The 21,470-nt window shown below is 37.6% G+C and overlaps 1 protein-coding gene across 3 annotated transcripts in view; it reads left to right on the plus strand.

Annotated features, from left to right (window-relative positions):
• The window catches only part of BICD1 (BICD cargo adaptor 1), a 226,012-nt gene that overhangs the window by 144,547 nt on the left and 59,995 nt on the right, over positions 1-21,470 (plus strand). For all 3 annotated transcript variants that reach the window (XM_055318861.1, XM_055318862.1, XM_055318863.1), the window contains exon 3: positions 17,609-17,761. In XM_055318861.1, coding sequence (XP_055174836.1) covers positions 17,609-17,761 — 153 coding nt within the window. The remainder of the gene's footprint in view (positions 1-17,608; positions 17,762-21,470) is intronic.

Consider the following 21,470-nt stretch of genomic DNA (forward strand, 5'->3'; position numbering starts at 1 on the left):
TGAGCATGGAATGTTTTTTCATCTCTTTGGATCCTCTTCATTTTTTTCATGAGTATTCTATAGTTTTCAGAGTACAGATATTTTTCCTGTTTGGTTATATTTATTCCTATGCATCTTATATTTATTGGTGCAATTATAAATGGGATTGACTCCTTGATTTCTTTTTCTGCTGCTTCATTATTGGTGTATAGAAATGCAATGGATTTCTGTACATTGATTTTATATCCTGTGTCTTTGTCAGTTCTAGCAATTTTTTTGTAGAGTCTGGGGTTTCTACATAGAGTATCATGTCTGCAAATAGTCAAAGTTTGACTTCTTTGCAGATTAGATGTCTTTTATTTCTTTTTGTTGTGTGATTGCTGAGGCTAGGACTTCCAGTACTATGTTAGATAACAATGGTGAAAGTGTCATGTTCCTGACGATAGAGGAAAGCTCTCAGTTTTTCCCCATTGAGGAAAAATGTGGGATTCTTTGTATATGGCCTTAAAGATGTTGAGGTATGTTCCCTGTATCCCTGCTTTGTCCAGGGTTTTTATCAAGAATGGATACTGTATTTGTCAATTTTTTTTCTGCATCTATTGAGAGGATCATATGGTTCTTATCCTCTCTCTTATTAACGTGGTGTAACATGTTGATTGATTCACTAATATTGAACCATCCTGGCAGCCCAGGAATAAATCCCACCTGATCGTGGTGAATGATTCTTTTAATATACTGTTGGATACAATTTGCTAGCATCTTGTTGAGAATTTCTATGCCCGTGTTCATCGAGGATATTGGCCTGTAATTCTCTTTTTTGCAGGGTCTTTGTCTGGTTTTGGAATCAAGGTAGTGCTGGCCCCATGGAATGGGTTTGGAACTTTTCCTTCCATTTCTATTTTCTGAAACAGCTTCAGAAGAAAAGGTATTGATTCTTCTTTAAATGTTTGGTAGCATTCCCATGGAAAGCCATCTGGCCCTGGACTTTTGTTTGTTGGGAGACTTTTTTTTTTTTTTTTTAGATTTTATTTATTTATTCATGAGAGACACAGAGAGAGAGGTAGAGACATAGGCAGAGGGAGAAGCAGGACTGTGGGGAACCTGATGCAGAACTCAATCCCAGGACCACAGGATCATGATCTGAACCAAAGGCAGACACTCAAATACTGATCCACCCAGGACCCTGGGAGATTTTTGATTATTGAATCAATTTGTTTGCTGGTTATTGGTCCCTTCAAATTATCTATTTCTTACTGTTTTAGTTTTAATAGTTTATATGTTTCCAAGAATTATGTTTCTTCCAGATTGCCTAATTTGTTAGCATATTATTTTTCATAATGTTCTCTTAATTTTTATATTTTTGCGGTATTGGTTGTTATTTTTCCTCTTTCACTTGTGAATTTATTTATTTGGGTCCTTTCTCTTTCCTTTTTGGTAAGTATGGCCAGTGATTTATCAATTCTTAAATAAAAAGAAAATCAACTCCTGGTTTCATTGATCTGTTCTACTGTTTTTTAAGTTTCTATATCATTGATTTCTGCTCTAATCTTTGTTATTTCTCTTCTTCTGTGGCTTGAGTCTTCATTGTTGTTCTTTTTTGGCTCCTTTAGGTGTAAGGTTAGGTTGCATATTTGAGATTTTTCTTGCTTCTTGAGGTAGGCCTGTATTGCTATATACTTCCCTCCTATGACTACTTTTGCTGCATCCCAAAGGTTGTTTTTTTTTTTTAAGATTTATTTATTTATTTTAGAGAGAGAGAGCACAAGAGAGAACACAAGTAGGAAAAACAGCTGAAAAAGAAAGAATCCCAAGCAGGCTCCACATTCAGCTTGGAGCCCAGCCCAGAGCTTGATCTCATGGCCCTGAGATCATGATCTACACCAAAATCAAGAGGCAGACACTTACCCAACTGAACCACCCAGGCACCCTGCATCTCAAAGGTTTTGGACCATCATGTTTTCATTATCATTTGTTTCCATGTATTTTTATTCTTTAATTTTATGGTAACCCATTCATTCTTCATTCTTTAGCAGCAGGTTATTTAGCCTCCATGTATTTGTGGTCTTTACAAATTTTTTCTTGTCGTTGACTTCAAGTTTCATAGCATTGTGAACTCTGCATGTGAAACTATGCATGGTATGATCTCAATCTTTTGATACTTGTTGAGGCCTTATCTGTGACCTAGAATGTGATCTTTTCTGGAGAATGTCTCATGTGTACTTGAAAAGAATGTGTATTGTGCTGCTTTAGAATGAAATGCTCTTAATATATCTGTGAAGTCCATCTGGTGCAGTGTGTTATTCAACGCCATTGTTTGTTGATTTTTACTTAGCTGATCTGTCCATTGATGTAAGTGGGGTTTTAAAGTCTCCTACTGTCATTGTTTATTATCAATGAGCTCCTTTATGTTTGTTATTAGTTGTTTTATATATTTCAGTGCTCCCATGTTAGGGGCATAAATATTTACAATTTTTAGATCTTCTTCTTGGATAGACTCCTTTATTATGATATAGTATTCTTCTTCATCCTTCTTCATCCTTCTTCATCCTTCTTTATCCAGTCTTTGGTGTAAAACTAGTTTGTCTGATATAAGTATTGCTACTCTGGCTTTCTTTTGGCTTTCTATTGGTGTGATAAATGTTTCTCCATCCCCTCACTTTCAATCTGCAGATTTATTTGGGTCTAAAATGATTCTTTTATGGACAGCATATAGATGGTCTTGTTTTTTGTTGTTGTTGTTGTTTTGTTTTTTAAGATTTTATTTATTTATTCATGAGAGACACAGAAAGAGAGGCAGAGACACAGGCAGAAGGAAGAGAGGCAGGCTCCATGCAAGGAGCCCGATGTGGGACTCAATCCCAGGAATCCAGGATCACGTCCTGAGCCAAAGGCAGAAGCTCAACCACTGAGCCACCTGGGCGTCCCAATGGGTCTTGTTTTTTTATCCATTGTGACATCCTGTGTCTTTTGATTGGAGTATTTAGTCCATTTACATTCAGAATGATTATTAACAAATATAAATTTAGTGCCATTGTTTTACCTGTGAAGTCATTTGTGAAGATTTTTTTCTTTTTCTTTCTAGTCTTTGGTCTTTCTTTCCTACTCAAAGAATCTCCTTTAATATTTCTTGCAGGGCTGATTTACTGGTCATAAACTCCATTAGTTTTTTATTTGTCTGGGAAACTCTTTATCTCACCTCGTATTCTGAATGACAGCTTTGTGGGATAGAGTATTGTTGGCTTCATATTTTTGCCATTCTGCAGGTGGAATATATCATGCCACTCTATTCTTGACGGCTAAGTTTCTGTGGAAGAAATCTGCTGCTAACCTTATTTGTCTTCCATTTTAAGTTAGGGACTTCTTTTGTCTTGCTGCTTTTAGGATTTTTTTCCTTATATCTATATTTTGCAAATTTAACTACAATATGTCTTGGTGTTGGCCTGCTTTTGTTGATTTTTGATGGGTGTTTTCTATGCCTCATAGATTTGGATGTCTGTTTCCTTCCCCAGATTAGGGAAGTTTTTAGCTATACTTTCCTCAAGTACACCTTCTGCTCCTTTTTCCCTCTCTTCTTCTTCTGAGACTCTTATGATAAGGATTTTATTCATTTGATGGAGTCACTGAGTTTCCTAAGTCTGCATTTGTGATATAATGTTTTCCCTTCCCTCTTCTTTTTCATCTTTATTGTTTTCCATAAATTTATCTTATATATATATATACATATATATATATATGATATATATATATCACTTATTCATTTCTCTGTTTCTTTTATCATTGTGGTCATTATGTCCAGATGGTTTTCAATCTCAATTATTGCATTTTTTATTTCAACTTGACCAGTTTTTAGGTCTTTTATCTCTGCAGTAAATGACTCCCTTAGTGTTGTCTTCTGTGCTTTTCTCAAGCTCAGTTAGTTTCCTTATGATTATTGCTTTAAATTCTGGATCAGGCATATTACTTATATTTGTTTTATTAGATCCCTCTCCATGACCTTTTCTTGTTCTTTCTTTTGGGATGAATTCCTCTATCTTGGCATTTTATCTAGGTCTCTGTCTTATTTTTCTGTGTTATGAAAGCCTGTTAGGTTTCATGCTCCTGAGAGTAATGGCTTTATAAAGAAGAGGTCATATACCCCTCCAGGGCCTGGTGCTTCAATAAGGGTCTTTGGTGTATGCTGTGCACTCTGCTGCTGTGTTTTGGCTGTTCCTTCTCTCAGGTCAGTCCTCTGCAGAGTTTCTCCTTGTCTGTAATAGGGAATGTTTGGACCTTGGCCAGACTATGGCAAGTTTTAAGTAGGTGTGCTCTGGTCTACTTGTTAAAAGAGACCTGATACTATTTCCACTAGAGCTGAAGCTATGCAGAACTCTATGGTCCATAGATGTCATATGTTATGGGGGTTTTGTGCTGGTCTTCTGTGGAGGGGCCCATTGCACTTGTTCTCAGGTATACTTGCCCAAGAAAATCAGCACCTGTAGAGTACAGTGGGGCAGGGTTTGGTATAAGTGGTTTAGGCTGCCACTGTTAGTGCTGTGTGGCTTATTGGAGTTAGTTTATCCTGAGGAGTGAAGGAGAGAAAGGGCACCAGACTCCTCCCTCAGTCCCAGAGAGGGGAGTTCATGCCTCCCTGTCCAGGAAAGCCCCCAGAAGAGCAGATATCTCCTTTTGTATTCTAGGCATCCCTCAGATCCCTGTCTTCACCTTTTCTGCGTGTAGGCCATCTGCCTGCCCAGCAGTCAGGTTATGTTAACCTTGTATAGTCACTCATTCATGCCCAGTCAGGACCTGATCATCTTGTCTTATTCTTTTTTATATCTTTCTACTCCTCTAATTTTAATTTTATGCCACTATTTAAATCTGATGGTCCATTAAGCTCTTGGCAGTTGCAAGGGATAAGGAGCTTAGTGGCTTAGCCCATTCAATTGTACAGATACTATCTTTTTCTACTGTCTCATAGTAACATTTTTTAATGGTTTGGTCTGTGGGTTGTTCAAAATGTTCCTTTGAAGGGCAGAAGTCTTGTAGTCAAATAAATTTAGCAAATGCTGTGTACCATGTCTTGTTCTTACAAAGTCTCATAGCACACTAGAAAATGAAGGGCTCTGAGAAGTCTAGCAGAAAAAAAAAGTATGCAACCTTATTTAACCTAATATTTCATACACTTATATTTGAATGGCTCTAGTAACCCTCTATAACTAGCCTTTTTTAGGGGCATCTGAGTGGCTCAGTTGGTTAAGTGGCTGCCTGCAGCTCAGGTAGTGATCCCAAGGTCCTGGAATCAAGCCCCACATCAGGCTCCCTGCCCAGCAGGGAGCCTGTTTCTCCCTCTCCCTCTGCTATTCATCCTGTTTGTGCTCTCTCTCTCTCTCTCTCTGTCAGATAAATAAATAAAATCTTTAAAAAAAGAAAAAGAACTAGCCTACTTTAGAACTCACTGTGGGAAATGCTGTCCTGAAGTTATAATTCTCTCCTCCTTTATTACTCTTTCCTAGCCATGACAAATCTCCTTATATTTCCTTTTCCTTGCTGAGCATGTTTTTTTAAGCCATATTTCAAATTTGCCCTATTTGTTTTTCCTAGTAATTAAGTTTGGATTGCATATGAGGATGCTGACTCTTTGGTGCTATAGATATTGTGTTTTCTTGGGGCACCCAGGTGGCTCAGTGGCTGAGCATCTGCCTTCGGCTCAGGGCCTGATCTCAGGGTCCTGGGATCGAATCCTACATCGGGCCCACAAGGAGCCTGCTTCTCCCTCTACCTCTCTCTCCGTGTCTCTCATGAATTAATAAATAAAATCTTAAAAAAAAAAGACTCTGTGTTTTCTTCATTGATAGCTCTCCTAAAGACTTGTAAAGTCCATGTTACTGCCTGATAGAGCAATAGGATTTGCCTTGTTGTGATTTTGGAAGAAGATCCTTCTGTGTCCATCAGCTTGTTATCATGAGGATGTGTTTGTCTGTCTCTCATTAATTGTACCTGTTCTTATAAGAAATAACATCACAGGTCCTATTAGTATATATGCTTACAGTAAATGAGTTTATCAGATCTTTTCTATGAACTTAGATGTATAAAATATGCTCATCCCTAAAAAGATTTCCCCTGCTTTCCTTCATGTTACCATTAATCCTATCTAGGCTGGAAGTGATAAATTGAGCTCTGGGGTACAAATACCTGGATTTGGGGGCATTGTGGTGAATAATTATTGACAAAGTCCCTACTCTCATAGCTCTTACATCTAGTGAGGGGAAAATAGCCAATAAGCAAACATGAATAGGTTGTGATAAACACTTTTCAGCTGATTAACACAGGGTTATGTGAGTGGGACTAGGTGGCTACTTTAGATTGAATGATGAGAGAAAGCTTCTTACAGAGAAGAAATTTAGATTGCGATCCTAATGAAGAGATGGCAATGTGAACAAAGAGAGGGAATTGAAAATGCAAAAACCCTAAAGCAGGACCCAGCTTGAGGTGGTTAAGAAAAAAAAATGCCAGGGAAGGGAGCCTCTTGGGTGAGTAGGAGAAAGAGAGATGATGAGCTCTTTAAGGAAAGCAGGAATCAAGGTACATGGGATTCTATTAGCCCTGGTAAGGATTTGACAATCATTAGCATTTAGGTGGTTATGTTGGAAGCCAAAGGCTTGGACAAAGTTGCCTTTGAAGTGAGTGGACAGGAAAAGGAGAGGCTCAATACAGATTTGGAAGAGTCAACATTTAGAGGTTAAGCAGAGAAGGATGGGGAGAAATTCAGAAGGGACTGCAAAGAAGTAACTAATGAGGTTAGTTTAGATGTCTGGAAAGCCAAAAGGAGAAAGTGTTTCAAAAAGGAGGGAGTGGTAAATGCTGTTGAAGAAGTGGAGTAAGAGGAAAGCACAGATGTGCCGAATTCAGTGGCAACATGCAAGTCATTGATAACTTTGACAAGAGCAGGTTCAGTGCCCATCAGAATGGAGTGAAGATAAATATGATATGAGGAATGGTGCTCATGGATATAGAAATAGGAATACGCTTCGACGTGGATGGAACTGGAGGATATTATGCTGAGTGAAAGAAGTCAATTGGAGGACAAACATTATATGGTCTCATTCATTTGGGGAATATAAAAAATAGTGAAAGGGTATAAAGGGGAAAGGAGAAAAAATGAGTGGGAAATATCAGGGAGACAGAACACGAGAGACTCCTAACTCTGGGAAACGAACTAAGGGTGGTAGAAAGGGAGGTGGGTGGGGGTGGGGGTGACTGGGTGATGGGCACTGAGGGGGGCACTTGATGGGATGAGCACTGGGTGTTATTCTATATATTGGCAAATTGAACACCAATAAAAAATAAATTAAAAAAAAGAAATAGGAATACAGATATAAAGGTCAAGTTTTGTTCATTTTCAGGGCAGAATCTATTATCTTTAAACTGTGTACAGTACTAGACCAGATGGACTTCATAGATATATTCAGAGCATTCCATCCTAAAGCAACAGAATACACATTCCTCTCGAGTGCACAAGGAATGTTCTCCAGAATAGATCACATACTGGGTCACAAATAAGGTCTCAACTGGTTCCAAAAGATTTGGAACATTCCCTGCATATTTTCAGACCACAGTGCTTTGAAACATGAACTCAATCACAGGATGAAATTTGGAAAGAACACGAATACGTGGAGGCTAAAGAGCGTCCTACTAAAGAATTAATGGGTCAACCAAGAAATTAAAGAAGGATTTAAAAAATTCATGGAAACAAAATAAAATGAAAACAAAACTGTTCAAAACCTTTGGGATGCAGCAAAGGCAGTCCTAAGGGGGAAGTACATAGCACTACAAGCCTTTCTAAAGAAATAAGAAAGGTCTCAAATACATAACCTAACCTTACACCTAACAGAGCTGGAGAAAGAACAGCACATAAAGCCTAAACTCAGCAGGAGAAGAGAATTGATAAAGATTAGAGCAGAAATCAATGCAGTAGAAACCAAAAGAATAGTAGAGCAGATCAATGAAACTAGGAGTTGGTTCTTTGAAAGAATTAATAAGTTTGATAAACCCCTAGCCAGACTCACCAAAAAGGAAAGAGAAAGGACCCAAATAAGTAAGATCACAAATGAGGAAGGGGGAAATAACCACCAGCAGCACAGAAATACAAACAATTGTAAGAACATATGAGCAACTATATGCCAACAAATTAGGCAATCTGGAAGAAATGGATGCATTCCTAGATACGTATAAACGACCAAAACTGAACAGGAAGAAATAGAAAACCTGAACAGACCCATAACCAGCAAGGAAATTGAAGCAGTAATCAAAAATCTCCCAACAAACCAAGTCCAGGGCCAGATGGATTGCTAGGGGAATTCTACCAAACATTTAAAGAAGAATTAATACCTATTCTTCTGAAGCTGTTTCAAAAAATAGAAATGGAAGGAAAACTTCCAAACCTGTTCCATGGGACCAACATTACCTTGATTCCAAAACCAGACAAAGACCCCACAAAAAAAGGAGAATTACAGGCTAATATCCCTAATGAACATGGATGCAAAAAATTCTCACCAAGATACTAGACAATAGGATCCAACCATACATTAAAAAGATTATTTTCTGGGGATCCCTGGGTGGCTCAACAGTTTAGTGCTTGCCTTCGGCCGGAGGCGTGATCCTGGAGTCCGGGGATCAAGTCCCACATCGGGCTCCCTACATGGGAACTTCTTCCCTCGGCCTGTGTCTCTGCCTCTCTCTCTCTGTGTGTGTGTGTCTCTCATGAATAAATAAATAAAATCTTTAGAAAAAAAGATTATTTTCCATGACCAAGTGGGTGGTTCAACATCGACAAATCAGTGTGACACATTAATTAAAAAAAAAAAAGGAGAACTATATGATCCTCTCAAGAGATGCAGAAAAAGCATTTGACAAAATACAGCATCCTTTATTTAAACTCTTCACAGTATAGAGATAGAGGAGACAAACCTCAATATCATAAAAGCCATATATGGAAAAGCCCTCAGTGAATATATCATTCTCAATGGGAAAAACCTGAGAGCTTTTCTCTTAAGGCCAGGAACACATCAGGGATGTCCATCCACTATCTCCACTGCTGTTTAGCATAATACTAGAAGTCTAGCCTCAGCAATCAAACAACAAAAAGAGATAAAAGGCATTCAGATTGGCAGAGAAGAGGTCAAACTCTCACTCTTCACAGATGACATGATACTTTATGTGGAAAACCCAAAAAACTCCACCCCAAAATTGCTAGAACTCATACAGGAATTCAGCAAAGGGGCAGGATATAAAATCAATGCATAGAAATCAGTTGCATTTCTTTACACTAACACTGAGTTAGAAGAAAGAGAAATTAAATAGTCAATCTCATTTACAATTGCTCCAAAAACGATAAGATACCTAGGAATAAACCTAACCAAAGAGGTAAAGGATCTGTATTCAGAAAACTATAGAATACTCATGAAAGAAATCAAGGAAGATACAAAGATATGGAAAAATATTTCATGCTCATGGATTGGAAAAACAAGTATTATTAAAATGTCTATGCTATCTAGAGCAATCTATACATTCAGTGCAATCCCTATCAAAATACCATCAGCTTTTTCCCCAGGGTTGGAACAAATAATCCTAAAATTTGTATAGAACCAGAAAAGACCCCGAATAGTCAAAGGAATGTTGAAAAAGAAAACCAAAGCTGGTGGCATCACAATTCCAGACTTCAAGTTCTATTAGAAAGGTAATCATGAAGACAGTACAGAAAGACACATAGATCAATGGAACCCCGGAAATGGACCCTCAACTCCATGATAAACTAATCATTAATAAAGTGGGAAAGAATATCCAATGGAAAAAGTCTCTTCAATAAGTGGTGTTGGGAAAATTGAACAGCCACATCCAGAAGAATAAAACTGGACCATACACAAAACAAATTCAAAATGGATGAAAGACCTAAATCTGAGACAGAAAACCATCAAACCAAAAGACACAACTAAAAGTCAACCGACAGAACAGGAGAAGATATTTGCGAATGTCTTATCAGATAAAGGGCTAGTATCCAAAATCTATAAAGAATTTATCAAACTCAACACCCAAAGAACAAGCAATCCAGTCAAGAAATGGGCAGAAGACATGAGCAGATATTTCTCTAAAGATATACTAATGGCCAATAGACACATGAAAAAAATGCTCCACATCACTTGGCATCAGGGAAATATAAATAAAAACCACAATGAGATAGCACCTCATACCAGTAAGAATGGCTAAAATTAACAAGTCAGGAAATGGCAGATGTTCGTGAGAATGCAGAGAAAGGAAAACCCTCTTATACTATTGGTGGAATGCAAGCTTGTGCAGCCACTCTTGAAAACAGGATGGAGATTCCTCAAAAGGTTGAAAATAGAGCTACCATGCAATTGCTGGGTTCAGCAATTGCACTCCTGGGTATTTACCCCAAATACCCAATTGCTACCCAATTGCTGGGTTCAGCAGTTGCACTCCTGGATATTTACCCCAAAGATACAAATGGAGTGATCTGAAGGGGCACCTGCACCCCAATGTTTATAGCAGCAATGTCCACAATAACCAAACTATGGAAAGAGCGCAAATGTCTACGGATAGGTGAATGGATAAAGAAGATGTGGTATACAGTGGAATACTACTCAGCCATAAAAAAAACGAAATCTTGCCCTTTGCAATGACATGGATGGAACTAGAGGGTATTATGCTAAGTGAAATAAGTCAATCAAAAAGGCAATTATCATATAATCTTACTAATGTGGAATTTAAGAAACAAAACAGAGGATCATAGGGGAAGAGAGGAAAAAATAAAACCAGATGAAATCAGAGAGGGAGACAAACCATAAGAGACTCAATCATAGGAAACAAACCAAGTGCTGTTGGAGGGGAGGAGGATGGAGGGCTGGGAAACTGGGTGATGGACATTAAGGAGGGCATGTGATGGTAATGAACACTGGGTAATATATAAGACTGATGAATCACTGACCTCTACCTCTGAGACTAATAATTAAAAAATAAAATAAACTCTGTACAGTAGATTGGAAGACATTAATGAAAATGAGAATAGGAATAGGAACCACACCACCTTGCCTTCCTCCCCCTTCCCCACACAACCACTAGAAGGAAATGTGAGTCAAGAGTTTTGGGAGGGAAGGAAAAACTGAAAATAGGAAACCAGCAGAGCAAGAAACTTACTACATTGTGGAAAGAGTATGACCACTAGTGCTTAAGGCTTCTTTGAATTTGAGATTCAGGACTTTTTTGTTTTTTTAATTGACCCCTCCTACCAGACACCATTCTAATCCAGGAAGCAACCCCCAGAAGTGGTTCCCCCCACAGGAAAAGAAGTAGACATGAAGAAATAAATAGACTTGGCCAAGATTAGTAAGTGTTGGAGTTTAGCTTTGTGCATATTTAGCTTTGGGCATGCAAGACAGAACAGGCTTTATGATCAAGAGAGAGGGAATGAAATGTGTTTGCAAGAGTGTGTGACAACAGTGGAATTGAAGCTGGACAAGGAAAGAAGTGAAGACCCAAGGTCATAGATAATGAGCAAGTTGGAGATCAGAGTTGGAAGAATGGTTGGGTTAGGAGAACTGGAAATGATTTGGAAGAATAGGTTTGGTTATTGGTGACAACACAGAGTGAGTGGCTGATGTGGGAAAGAAGAGCCGATCACCCAAGCTGAGGTTGAGGAACTGGGAGGTCAGTGCCTGTTCCATGGATCTGTCATCCAGAAGCCTCATCCTTCTTTCCTTGCAAAAAGAGAAACTCAGAGCCTTGTGCTTGTGGAATCCTCAGATAAAGTGTGTGCTTGTCCTCAGGCATGGAGAGTTAGGGCAGTGCAGACAGCAGTGTCAGCAAGCTCCCTTGGGTTAAAGTGTCACCCCTTTCCTCCCTATCCCCCACCCCTAAATGTTCCTCAGCTAACCAGGGCCAGGGATTCTTGACCCCAGGGCAGAGAATTCTTGGCTGGGGGAAGCAAAGAGAACAATGGTTCACTCCTCTCATCAACAAAAGAAGTGTTAGTTTTGGGCCAAGTAAAGGAAAATAAGCAAACTCTCTGGCAGTGGCAACTCTCTGGGAGAGACGTGAGGCATACCCAATCCATTCCCATCTCTAGCCTACTCCACTTAGACCAGTGTTACTGTCTTCCTTTACTCCACAGATCAGAATTCCAACTTTGACTATCCAAATTACTCCTACCTAAGAATTATTTATAAGTCACATCACTAACTCTGACATTCACTTTGTTACAAATGTCTTTTCTTCTTACAGCTCAATTTAGTTACCTTTACCCTTACTCTTCTTTTTTTCTTCATTTCTGTGTCAATCATTCTAACTGCAATATCCCTCAACATTCCTTGTATTCCCTCACTTTGGGCTCTTGGAGCAGCTGCTCAGCCCATTGTCTGTGGCTCTTTCTTCTTACAGCCCACCCTGTCTGCTCTCTGCAGGGTCACTTGCCAAAACATAGATCTGATCACATGGCTGCTTTGCTTGAGAGACTTTGATGGTTCTCCAAATTATTTTGTTTAACATAGAATTTCCTGCAAAATTGTCTCGAGTTACTTTACTTCAACCACACCAAAAACTGCACTATTTTTTAAACCACAGCCCAGTTAAGAACTTTAAAGGTTCTAAGCACTGAAAACATTTTGGGTCCTCTCCTATCCCCTAGATGAACATTAGTCTGTAATTTAACATTTTCTCATATGAAATAATGTTGAACTTAGACATAAGCTGGAAATAATTGGCTATTTTCTAGATTTTTGTGAATTTCTCTTTTCTGTCTCTCTCTCCGTGCTTTATCCTCACTGATCCCCCAAGGAAATAGTTTGACTATTGGATGTTTTAACACTGCCCTCAACACAAGTATGACTCTGCTTTTGTTTCAGAAGTTTACTTCTGACTGCACAGTCTGTCCTCTATCCATTTTGTTAACTCTACTTGTCCTTCAGGGTTCTGCTCAAATGTAGCTTCCTTTGTAAAGCTTTTGCTGACTCACCCAAGAGTAATTGATTGTTCAGCCTTGTGGTGTGAATCTCTGATGGCGCTTGTTCTGTTGTGTTAAGGTAAATTATCTACGTGCCTGGCATCACTGCTTCTATCCCCACATTAGTTACATCATTAAATCCTCACAATTACCACATAATGTTAAGTATCAGGATCCCCATTTTATAGATAAGTAAATTGGAGAGTCTGTCGCCCATCTCACACAAGTGGTTTTTAAGACCTAATGTGACAATTAATATAATTAACTTAGAAAAGACTAAGTTATATAACTAGAAGACATTATTTTTATACATTACTTTGGTGTGGTAACAGATTTTACCTATATTTTCTTCTTGCCAGTAATAGAATTTATTATTTCCACATAAAGAAATCCTTTTAATATTAATTAAAATAAAACTAAGAATGCTACTATGCTCATACGCAGTGCAAATAATGAGGATAGTCTACCCCAACATTTCAGGTTCATCTGTTCTTCCTGAAGAGAGGCTGGGGCTCAGGTCTCTGGAGGTGAAAGGCTAAAAGCATTCTGGGGTTATGCCTTTTTCTTCCCTTTCTCATCTGCTTTATTTTTCTTACTCTCATTATTTTTTATGGGGGTTTTTAGTAAAACTCAGCACCCTTCTATAAACCCAGGAAGAAAAAATTGTAGTAAATGTGTGATGAGTGGCACAAAAAAAAAAAAAACAAAAAAAAAACAGGAGTAGTATTTTAAATTTATTATGGAAACAAAGAACATTGCCCATAGAACATAATCTTTAGCAGTTCAAAAAACAAGGACTTCTAGCAAAATTCCTAAGACCAGTTTTCTTTCTTTGGGCCTTGTGTCTGTTTTACCGTTAGCTGGTCTTTCAACTTAATCAGTCTCTCAGCCACGCTGTTCCTTTCCCTTAATTAGCATCAGGAGTTTTCATTAGCTATTTTATGACGTGTTTGTTAGGGATCCTCATTAGCTTTGCTGTGACCTTAAATTTGTTTGACATTTACTATCTGACTATATAAGGTTTTATGGTTAATTCTCAGTGTATACAAGCTAGGCTTCTGGTCATTACATTTTTTACAATGTATACATTCACATTTTATAGAATCTCTTGTATCTTAACATTTTTCTTCACAATTTTATGTAAATGACTGGCATCCAACTTATCAGGCTTCTTCATAGCTTTATGCAAGTGAATATGGAAAACTAAATATATATCACTCAGTTAATGGTAAGTTTTTTAAGAAATGGAAAAATATTATATTAAGGTTTCATGTTTCTGCAAAATAAAAGAACTTAATGAAATGTTGTAAATTGGCTTTATAGCCAAACTCTGTTTTTCATTCTATACTTAGTGGGCACATATGCTCAGAGTATTGTCCAAGGGCCAGAGAATAAAGTAAATTTTCTGCCTCCAAGTTTCTGGACTACATAGTAAGGAAGAATTATAACAAATGTAGTTATTTCAAAGATTTAGGTATGTTTTATTTCAAAGTGTGTTATTCTCCCTTAGTTCCCCACTCTAAAACAGTACAAGAGAAAAACCCATCATCCCAGCAATCATATTCTTTAAATTTTGTATTAACCATTTGTATTTTTGTTTTGTTGTTCATTCCATGATTATAAGAGCTTAAAATTTGCCAGGTGTTGATTAAAATACATTGATTAAAATACAGAAAAGGTTCATTATGCTCAGATCAAAAAGGAAATTTAATAAATGTAAAAAAATGCAAAGAAGGTAAGTGAATGGTTTCAAGTAATGGTTAGTGATTCTCTTTCAACAGTTATTTTTTGAGTACCTACCATATGCTAAATGCTGATATAAAAGGTAAACCTTGTAGGGTGAAAGTCAGGGAGCTATCTCATCTTTGCTGTTCAGGGTAAGACCACTCTAAGGAGATGACATTTGAATTGAGATCTAAATGACAAATAGAAGCAGAAGAGTTTTTTGACCTGGGTCCTAAGAGTCTGTGGATAGAATTCAGGAGACTTGGTGGGATGCTTGGATGGGAAAAATACTTACATTTCTGTTTTCACTAGACTCAGACTGAAATTTAACATTTTCTTCCATTTGAGTGAATCCTATTTGACTAACTCAGCAGTATTAGCATTACCTGTTACTTTGTGATCAATATTTTCATACCGTATCTCAGTGTTTGCAGGTATTTTGAAATATCTTCATTGCTTTGAAATTAGGGTATTTCTTAGATCTGCCACTAAATAATTAATATATTGTATTAATAAGGAAGCACACATAATTACAGTATCGATTATATATTTCTATATAATCACCCCAAACAATACCCTATGATTCTGTGGATCAGACAGTTGAGTTGTACTTAGCTGGGCAGTTCTTATGGATTTGCCCAGGGTCAGTCACATGGCTCCTCTCACCTGGCAGCTCACCTGAGCCAAATAGTCCAAGAAGTCTCACTCCCATACTTGGCAGTTGGTGCTAAGTGTGGGCTGGGCCACATGACTCCAGCAGGCTATCCTGGCTTCTTCATATATGGCAGTGTTCCAAGAGAGCAAGAGCTGCCAAGTCTCTTGAGGCCAAGGCTCAAGGGTCCCACTCACCTCTACCACCTTCTGTGGGTCAAAGCAAGTTAGAGGCCAGCTCAGTTTGAGAGGAGACTCACAGAGAAGTATGATTAATTTGAGACCATTACTATGATAAACTACCTGATTACCATATCATAATTTTTAAAAGATTATATTAACTTAATTTTAATATAATATAATATAATCCTTTGTAATCCCAACTTTTATGCCAAAGAATTAAACTGACATCAGACAGATAAATGAGAAGAAAGCATACAAATCTATTTAATTTTTTTATGTGTACACAGGAGTCTTTAGAAGGAAAATACAGACCCAAAGAAGCCATTAGGCCTCAAAGCTTACACAAAGAACAATAAATTGTGGGGATGTGACAAGATATGATAAATTAGGCAAGGGGCAGTAAATTGTGGGACAGTGACTAGGAAATGTATGGAGAAACTCATGGAAGAACAGGGTTATTTTAGAACGTTTGTTTGTACAAATCCATTTTGGTGCCAACTCCCAGTGTTTGCTGCTAAGAACATTCTTTTCTTCTGGTACAGGGAGAGCACCTTTTCAGGGGCTGTTTTGTTTTCCACTTTTAGGTAGAAAGGGGGACGGCAGAAAGCCCTTCCTGCATCTCCTGTTTCTCAAGAGCCTGCAGCTCAGAATAATCAGTATGCCAAAGTGGCATATTTTGGGGCGGTATGCTCTGAACCCTTTCACTTCCCTTAAAATACTATTCTGAGGGGCAGCCTGGGTAGCTCAGTGGTTTAAGCACCACCTTCAGCCCAGGGCCTGATCCTGGTGTCCCGGGATGGAGTCCCATGTCAGGCTCCCTGTGTGGAGCCTGCTTCTCCCTCTGCCTGTGTCTGCCTCTCTCTGTGTCTCTCATGAATAAATAAATAAAATCTAAAAAAAAAAAAAATACTATTCTGAGAAGAGCTTCATCACCTTTGCATGTTGTCAAAGAGAGCCATGGCGCAAAGAGGTTAAGAGCCCCTGATCTGGAGGGAGGGACTTCTGTGAGGCAAAGTGCAAAGACTCAAGGCAAGAATGAGGTGGCAAGTCCAGCTTGGGGGAGAACACGAGAAAAGCTACTGAGGCTGAAGTGAGTGACCAAGGGCTGGGCAGAGGCAGGTCAGACCATGTGGCTAATTGGGAAACTTGGGGATGGACACTCACCCCACCCCCCAAGAATATAGAAAGCTAGTATTGTATGCATACTAATCTATAATTTTCTTTTATATTTCATATGTTATAGCTATATTTTTCTTTTAGTATATAAAGCTCCTCATTTTTTTCTTACTCTTTTAAATAATTTTATAATGCTCATTAGAAAGACAAACCATGACAGATTCCTAACTCTGGGAAACAAAGGGTTGCGGAAAGGGAGGTGGGTGGAGGGATAGGGTAACTAGATGATGGACACTAAGGAGGGCACATGATGAGATGAGCACCGGGTGTTATGCTATATGTTGGCAAATTGAATTTAAATAAAATATTAAATACAAAAAAATGTATAATGCTCAATTCAATGAATGCATGAGAATCTATTTCATTGTTTCCCCAATAGCAAACATTTAGACTGTTTCCTGTTTTTTGTGTAAATATACATTTTTAAATTTTTCTCTTTTATTTGCCTCTGTGGGAAAATCTTTAACAGTGATTTTTATAAAGATTTTGTTTATTTGATGGAAGACCACAAGCAAAGGGAGTGGGAGAGGGAGAAGCAGACTCCCCCCTGGGCAGGGAGCCCAATGCTGAGCTCCAACCCAGGACCCTGGGATCATGACCTGAGCTGAAAGCAGATGCTTAACTGACTAAGCCACAAAGGCTCTCCCTTTAATAGTGATTTTTAGATGTAGAATTGCTGGATCTTAAAAAAAAAAAAAAAAAAAAAAAAAAAGAATTGCTGGATCTTGTGTGTGTGCTTTTCAGAGTTTTGACAGACATCACTGCGTTGCTGTTCAAAAGAAGGTGATACTGACTTACATTCTATGAGCTGTTTTGTTATTATCTTTAACCACCAAGATATTTGCACTTTATAAAGCCTAGAATAAGAAAGGTTTATATTGACTGTGTATTCTGTTGTTTCAGAACAATGAGATGGTGGAGCTACAGAGAATAAGGATGAAGGATGAAATCCGAGAATACAAATTCCGAGAGGCCCGCCTCCTTCAGGACTACACTGAGCTGGAGGAAGAAAATATCACATTGCAGAAACTCGTGTCCACATTAAAGCAGAACCAGGTGAGGTTCAAGAAATTTTTTAGTTACACTCCAGATGGAGCCGCATCTTCTAACCACTAAGGTTAAATCTTCTTTTTATTTCACAGAAAAGAACTCGTCAAAATTTGCCTTAATCTTCCTATGATATTTATGTACTGATTCCCAACCCTCCTATTTCAGCTAACATTTAAAAGGCAATCCTAGAAGGATAATTTACAATAAAGTTTTGTTGGATAGGACACTGGATCTTAGTTTATCTTTTAGCTCCGTGTTAACTTATTTTAGGCAGAAATGAAATGTACTGTAATCAATTTAACTTGACAACTTCTCATTAAAAGCAATCTTTCTCTCTCTTTCTCTCTCTTTCTGTTAATTACTTTTAAATCATAAAAAGAAAGGGATTATGAAATATAAATTAATAAGAACAAAATTATAAGAAAAAGATAGTATCTCTTTGTTTTTCAGCTATAATGTGACCAAAAACATCACATTAGTCTACACTTAAATAATTTTTTTTTTGGTAGTGAGGCTTAAATACCTTAATTGCTTTATTTATTTATTGTTTTATTGGTTTGCATTGTGGTTTGTTACAGTGAGTAACAAAAGTTTGTAACTTAGTAAGTAAACTTAGAGACTAGCTCAGATATGTGCTTCTACTTCTACTCCCTTCCAAGGCTCCTATCTCTATCCAAAATTATTTTTGGTTTTGATAGGTACAAAGGTTAAGAAGGAAAAGAGAGAATCCAGAAGAAAAAAAGTGCATGTATTGACAAAATTGAAATTTAATTTCTGATCACTGCCACTTCCTCCAGCTTTGGAGGGTTGGGGGAACAGAATGTTTGCCGGGGAGCACAAGGGGTGGTTTCAGACCATGAAAGAGTTACCAACATATCCCCCTCTGTTTATACATCGGTCTTTCCCCCTTTTTTAAAACATTTTTATTTATTTATTCATGAGAGACACAGAGAGGCAGAGACATAGGCAGAGGGAGAAGCACGCTTCATGTAAGGATCCTGATGCCGGACTCAATCCTGAAACCCCAGGATCACACCCTGAGCCAAAGACAGACACTCAGCCACTGAGCTACCCAGGTGTCCCTCGGTCCTTCTCTTTTAAGCACTGCCTCATTGTGTGTTCTGAGGGCTAGCAATAATGTAAGCATCCCATGTCTCAGTTTGGGATCAATGAGCTCATGATGAAGAAAATCAGATTGAGAAGAATTTTTTAAGTATGCTTAAAAGCTTCTTAAGAAGGGTATTTTTTTGTTGTTTATCTTTTTTAGTTACTGATGAAAAATGCAGAGGACTTGAATGTACTTGAAGTACAGATATTTGAAATGGTCATTATTCCCAATTCCTATAAATATTCTCCACTCCCTGCACAGGAGGAGTGTGACCAGACAGCGTTTTTGTAGTCTCCCATCACTACATGTGGTAGACTGATTTACTCAGGAGGTTAATTTAGGCCAGTATAAGGTATTTTTGAAAGTCTGCCAAGGTATCCTATGAGTATTCATTAACCCAGATGCAGTTTCTATGGGAATTTGTACTATTAGCCTAGCTGATTACTGTTTATGGTTTACCCATGCCCTTCCACCAGTAATTGAAATATGGAAATCAAATGTTTAACTCAGAAGTTTGAAAAAAAAAAAAAACAAACACATGAGAAAATGTATGCATCTCTTTAATTTTATTTTCTAGATATAATATGGTAATATTCCCAATTAAGTGTCTAATTAATTAACTTGAAATTATTTTCTGTGCAAAGGGCCATTCTGGCTTATTTCCTGACAAATGGACACACTATAGTGGTGCAAGTCTTTCCCAATGAAGACAATGCTGGGTTTTGTTTTTTGGGTTTTTTCCTTACTATTGGCCTTTATTGACAGGAGTTAGAATCCATCATAAACTCTGTTTCTAATTAATGAAGTGTTAAATATAATACTTAATGTACAAATGCCAGAGGGTTTTTTTTTTTCAAAGAGATGACAGTGCTTTCAATCTCAAAACTACTCTGAATGTTGCTTTGTACTGAAACTCCCTACACAAAGTATACTCCTGCCCCCTGAGTTGACATTTCTGAGTAGCCAAGCTACTAACATTATAAAATGCTTGGTTCAAAGTACTAGAAGATTCTTTTTTTCCTGAAGTTCCATTTTTTTTTAGCTATTTATTGATTATTTTCTAAATGACTGTTGTTTAATTAGCACTTCTTATTCTCTGTATAGTTTCTATATATTAGTTTGCTGGTTTTCTAGCCCCTTCAACTATATTATAGCATCTAGAACAGAGCCTGGTCCATAGAAGGCATTAAATAAAGATTTGTTGAAAGAATCAGTAAATTGTTTTTTTCTTGCCTATATTCATTCTTCAGCTTAGAAAGAAAACTAAAATTTAAGATTATTGTAATTAACCAAAACAAGTTTTATTGTGATACTGAATATGAAATAAATATATGGTAACATCAGAGAGTTGACTGAAAATTTTAGCCATATCCCTCTTCTGCTTATTTGATTCTGGGTACAAAATAAATCAGGTCCAATCTTACAAATACATTTTACTTTTATACTATTTAAAACCAAAATATCTGAAAGAAGTGTAGGAAGAAGCATCAGCCATAAAGAGAAGTCAAGTCAGCTGTCACTGACTTGCCCCATCAAAAAACCCATTGATGAAGCAAAGCTATTTATTAGGCCTTTCCAGTAAGAGACCACCCACCTCAACAGAGCCTTGTAATGTCTCAAAATGGGAGGTTTAGAGAGAGGGTGTTTATAGGATTTTAGAGTCTGAACTGGGTCTTATATGGTGGGAAACTGGTTGGGATAGATGAGTTTATGACATAATGGCTGTCAGTTGGGAAGCACAACAAAGTGAGGGTCTTGACTTTGGTCTTGAGGAAGCTGTTTTAGTTGGGTCTCATCTTCTAAGAGCAAGTATTTCCCACAGGCAGCTAAGTTTTTTATGCCTAGTCTCAGTATTGGTTAGCATAGGGTTAACAGGAAAATTTGCTTGGTCCCAGTGTTACCTCCAGGGCAGGAAATTATGTTAGCTTCAATTTCTAGAGATGTACTGGTGGGAGGTGGGGGAGATATAATAAGTTCTATGTCCCTAATATCTCACATACTAAACTACAGCACTCAATGTTTGTTATCTAACCATTGAAAACCTTTGTTAAAATTAATAATTCAATCATACTGATATTATGAAGAACATTTCCTCCAGGGATATGTTTCTATATCAGGAAGTAATATCATAAGAGACCTAGGGAACATATTCATTTCAGTTTGATTTCATTTAACCTGTGTTTCGGGAGTTTCTATGAAGCCATGTACTTTTTTAAGGACAAAATATATAGTCACTGTCTTAAAGAATTTATAGTTCCAGGAGGGAAGGCAATAATAGATTCATAGCCATCCATGTAATTGCATATTAAAAGCTATGTGTTAGATTTGGCAATATGGGGCTAAATTAAGATCTTTAAACTTCCTAAACTCTGGAAAGATTATGATACTTACCCCAACTCTCATGTAGTGTAAGAGGAAAAAGTTACTAACCTATAAAGTTGCTGTAGGAATTGTACCAAAGTACTGATTTTTCTAATAGTGATGGTGATGCTATCTTAAAAATGTCAGACATCAATTTTTTTTAAGAAGGCTCCATGCTCAGGATGGAGCCCAACTCAAGGCTTGAACTCACAACAGTGAGATCAAGAGTCAGGTGCCCCCAGAAAT

The sequence above is a fragment of the Nyctereutes procyonoides genome, unplaced genomic scaffold, assembly GCF_905146905.1.
Source record: "Nyctereutes procyonoides isolate TBG_1078 unplaced genomic scaffold, NYPRO_anot_genome, whole genome shotgun sequence".
In the NCBI taxonomy this organism is placed as follows: domain Eukaryota; kingdom Metazoa; phylum Chordata; class Mammalia; order Carnivora; family Canidae; genus Nyctereutes; species Nyctereutes procyonoides.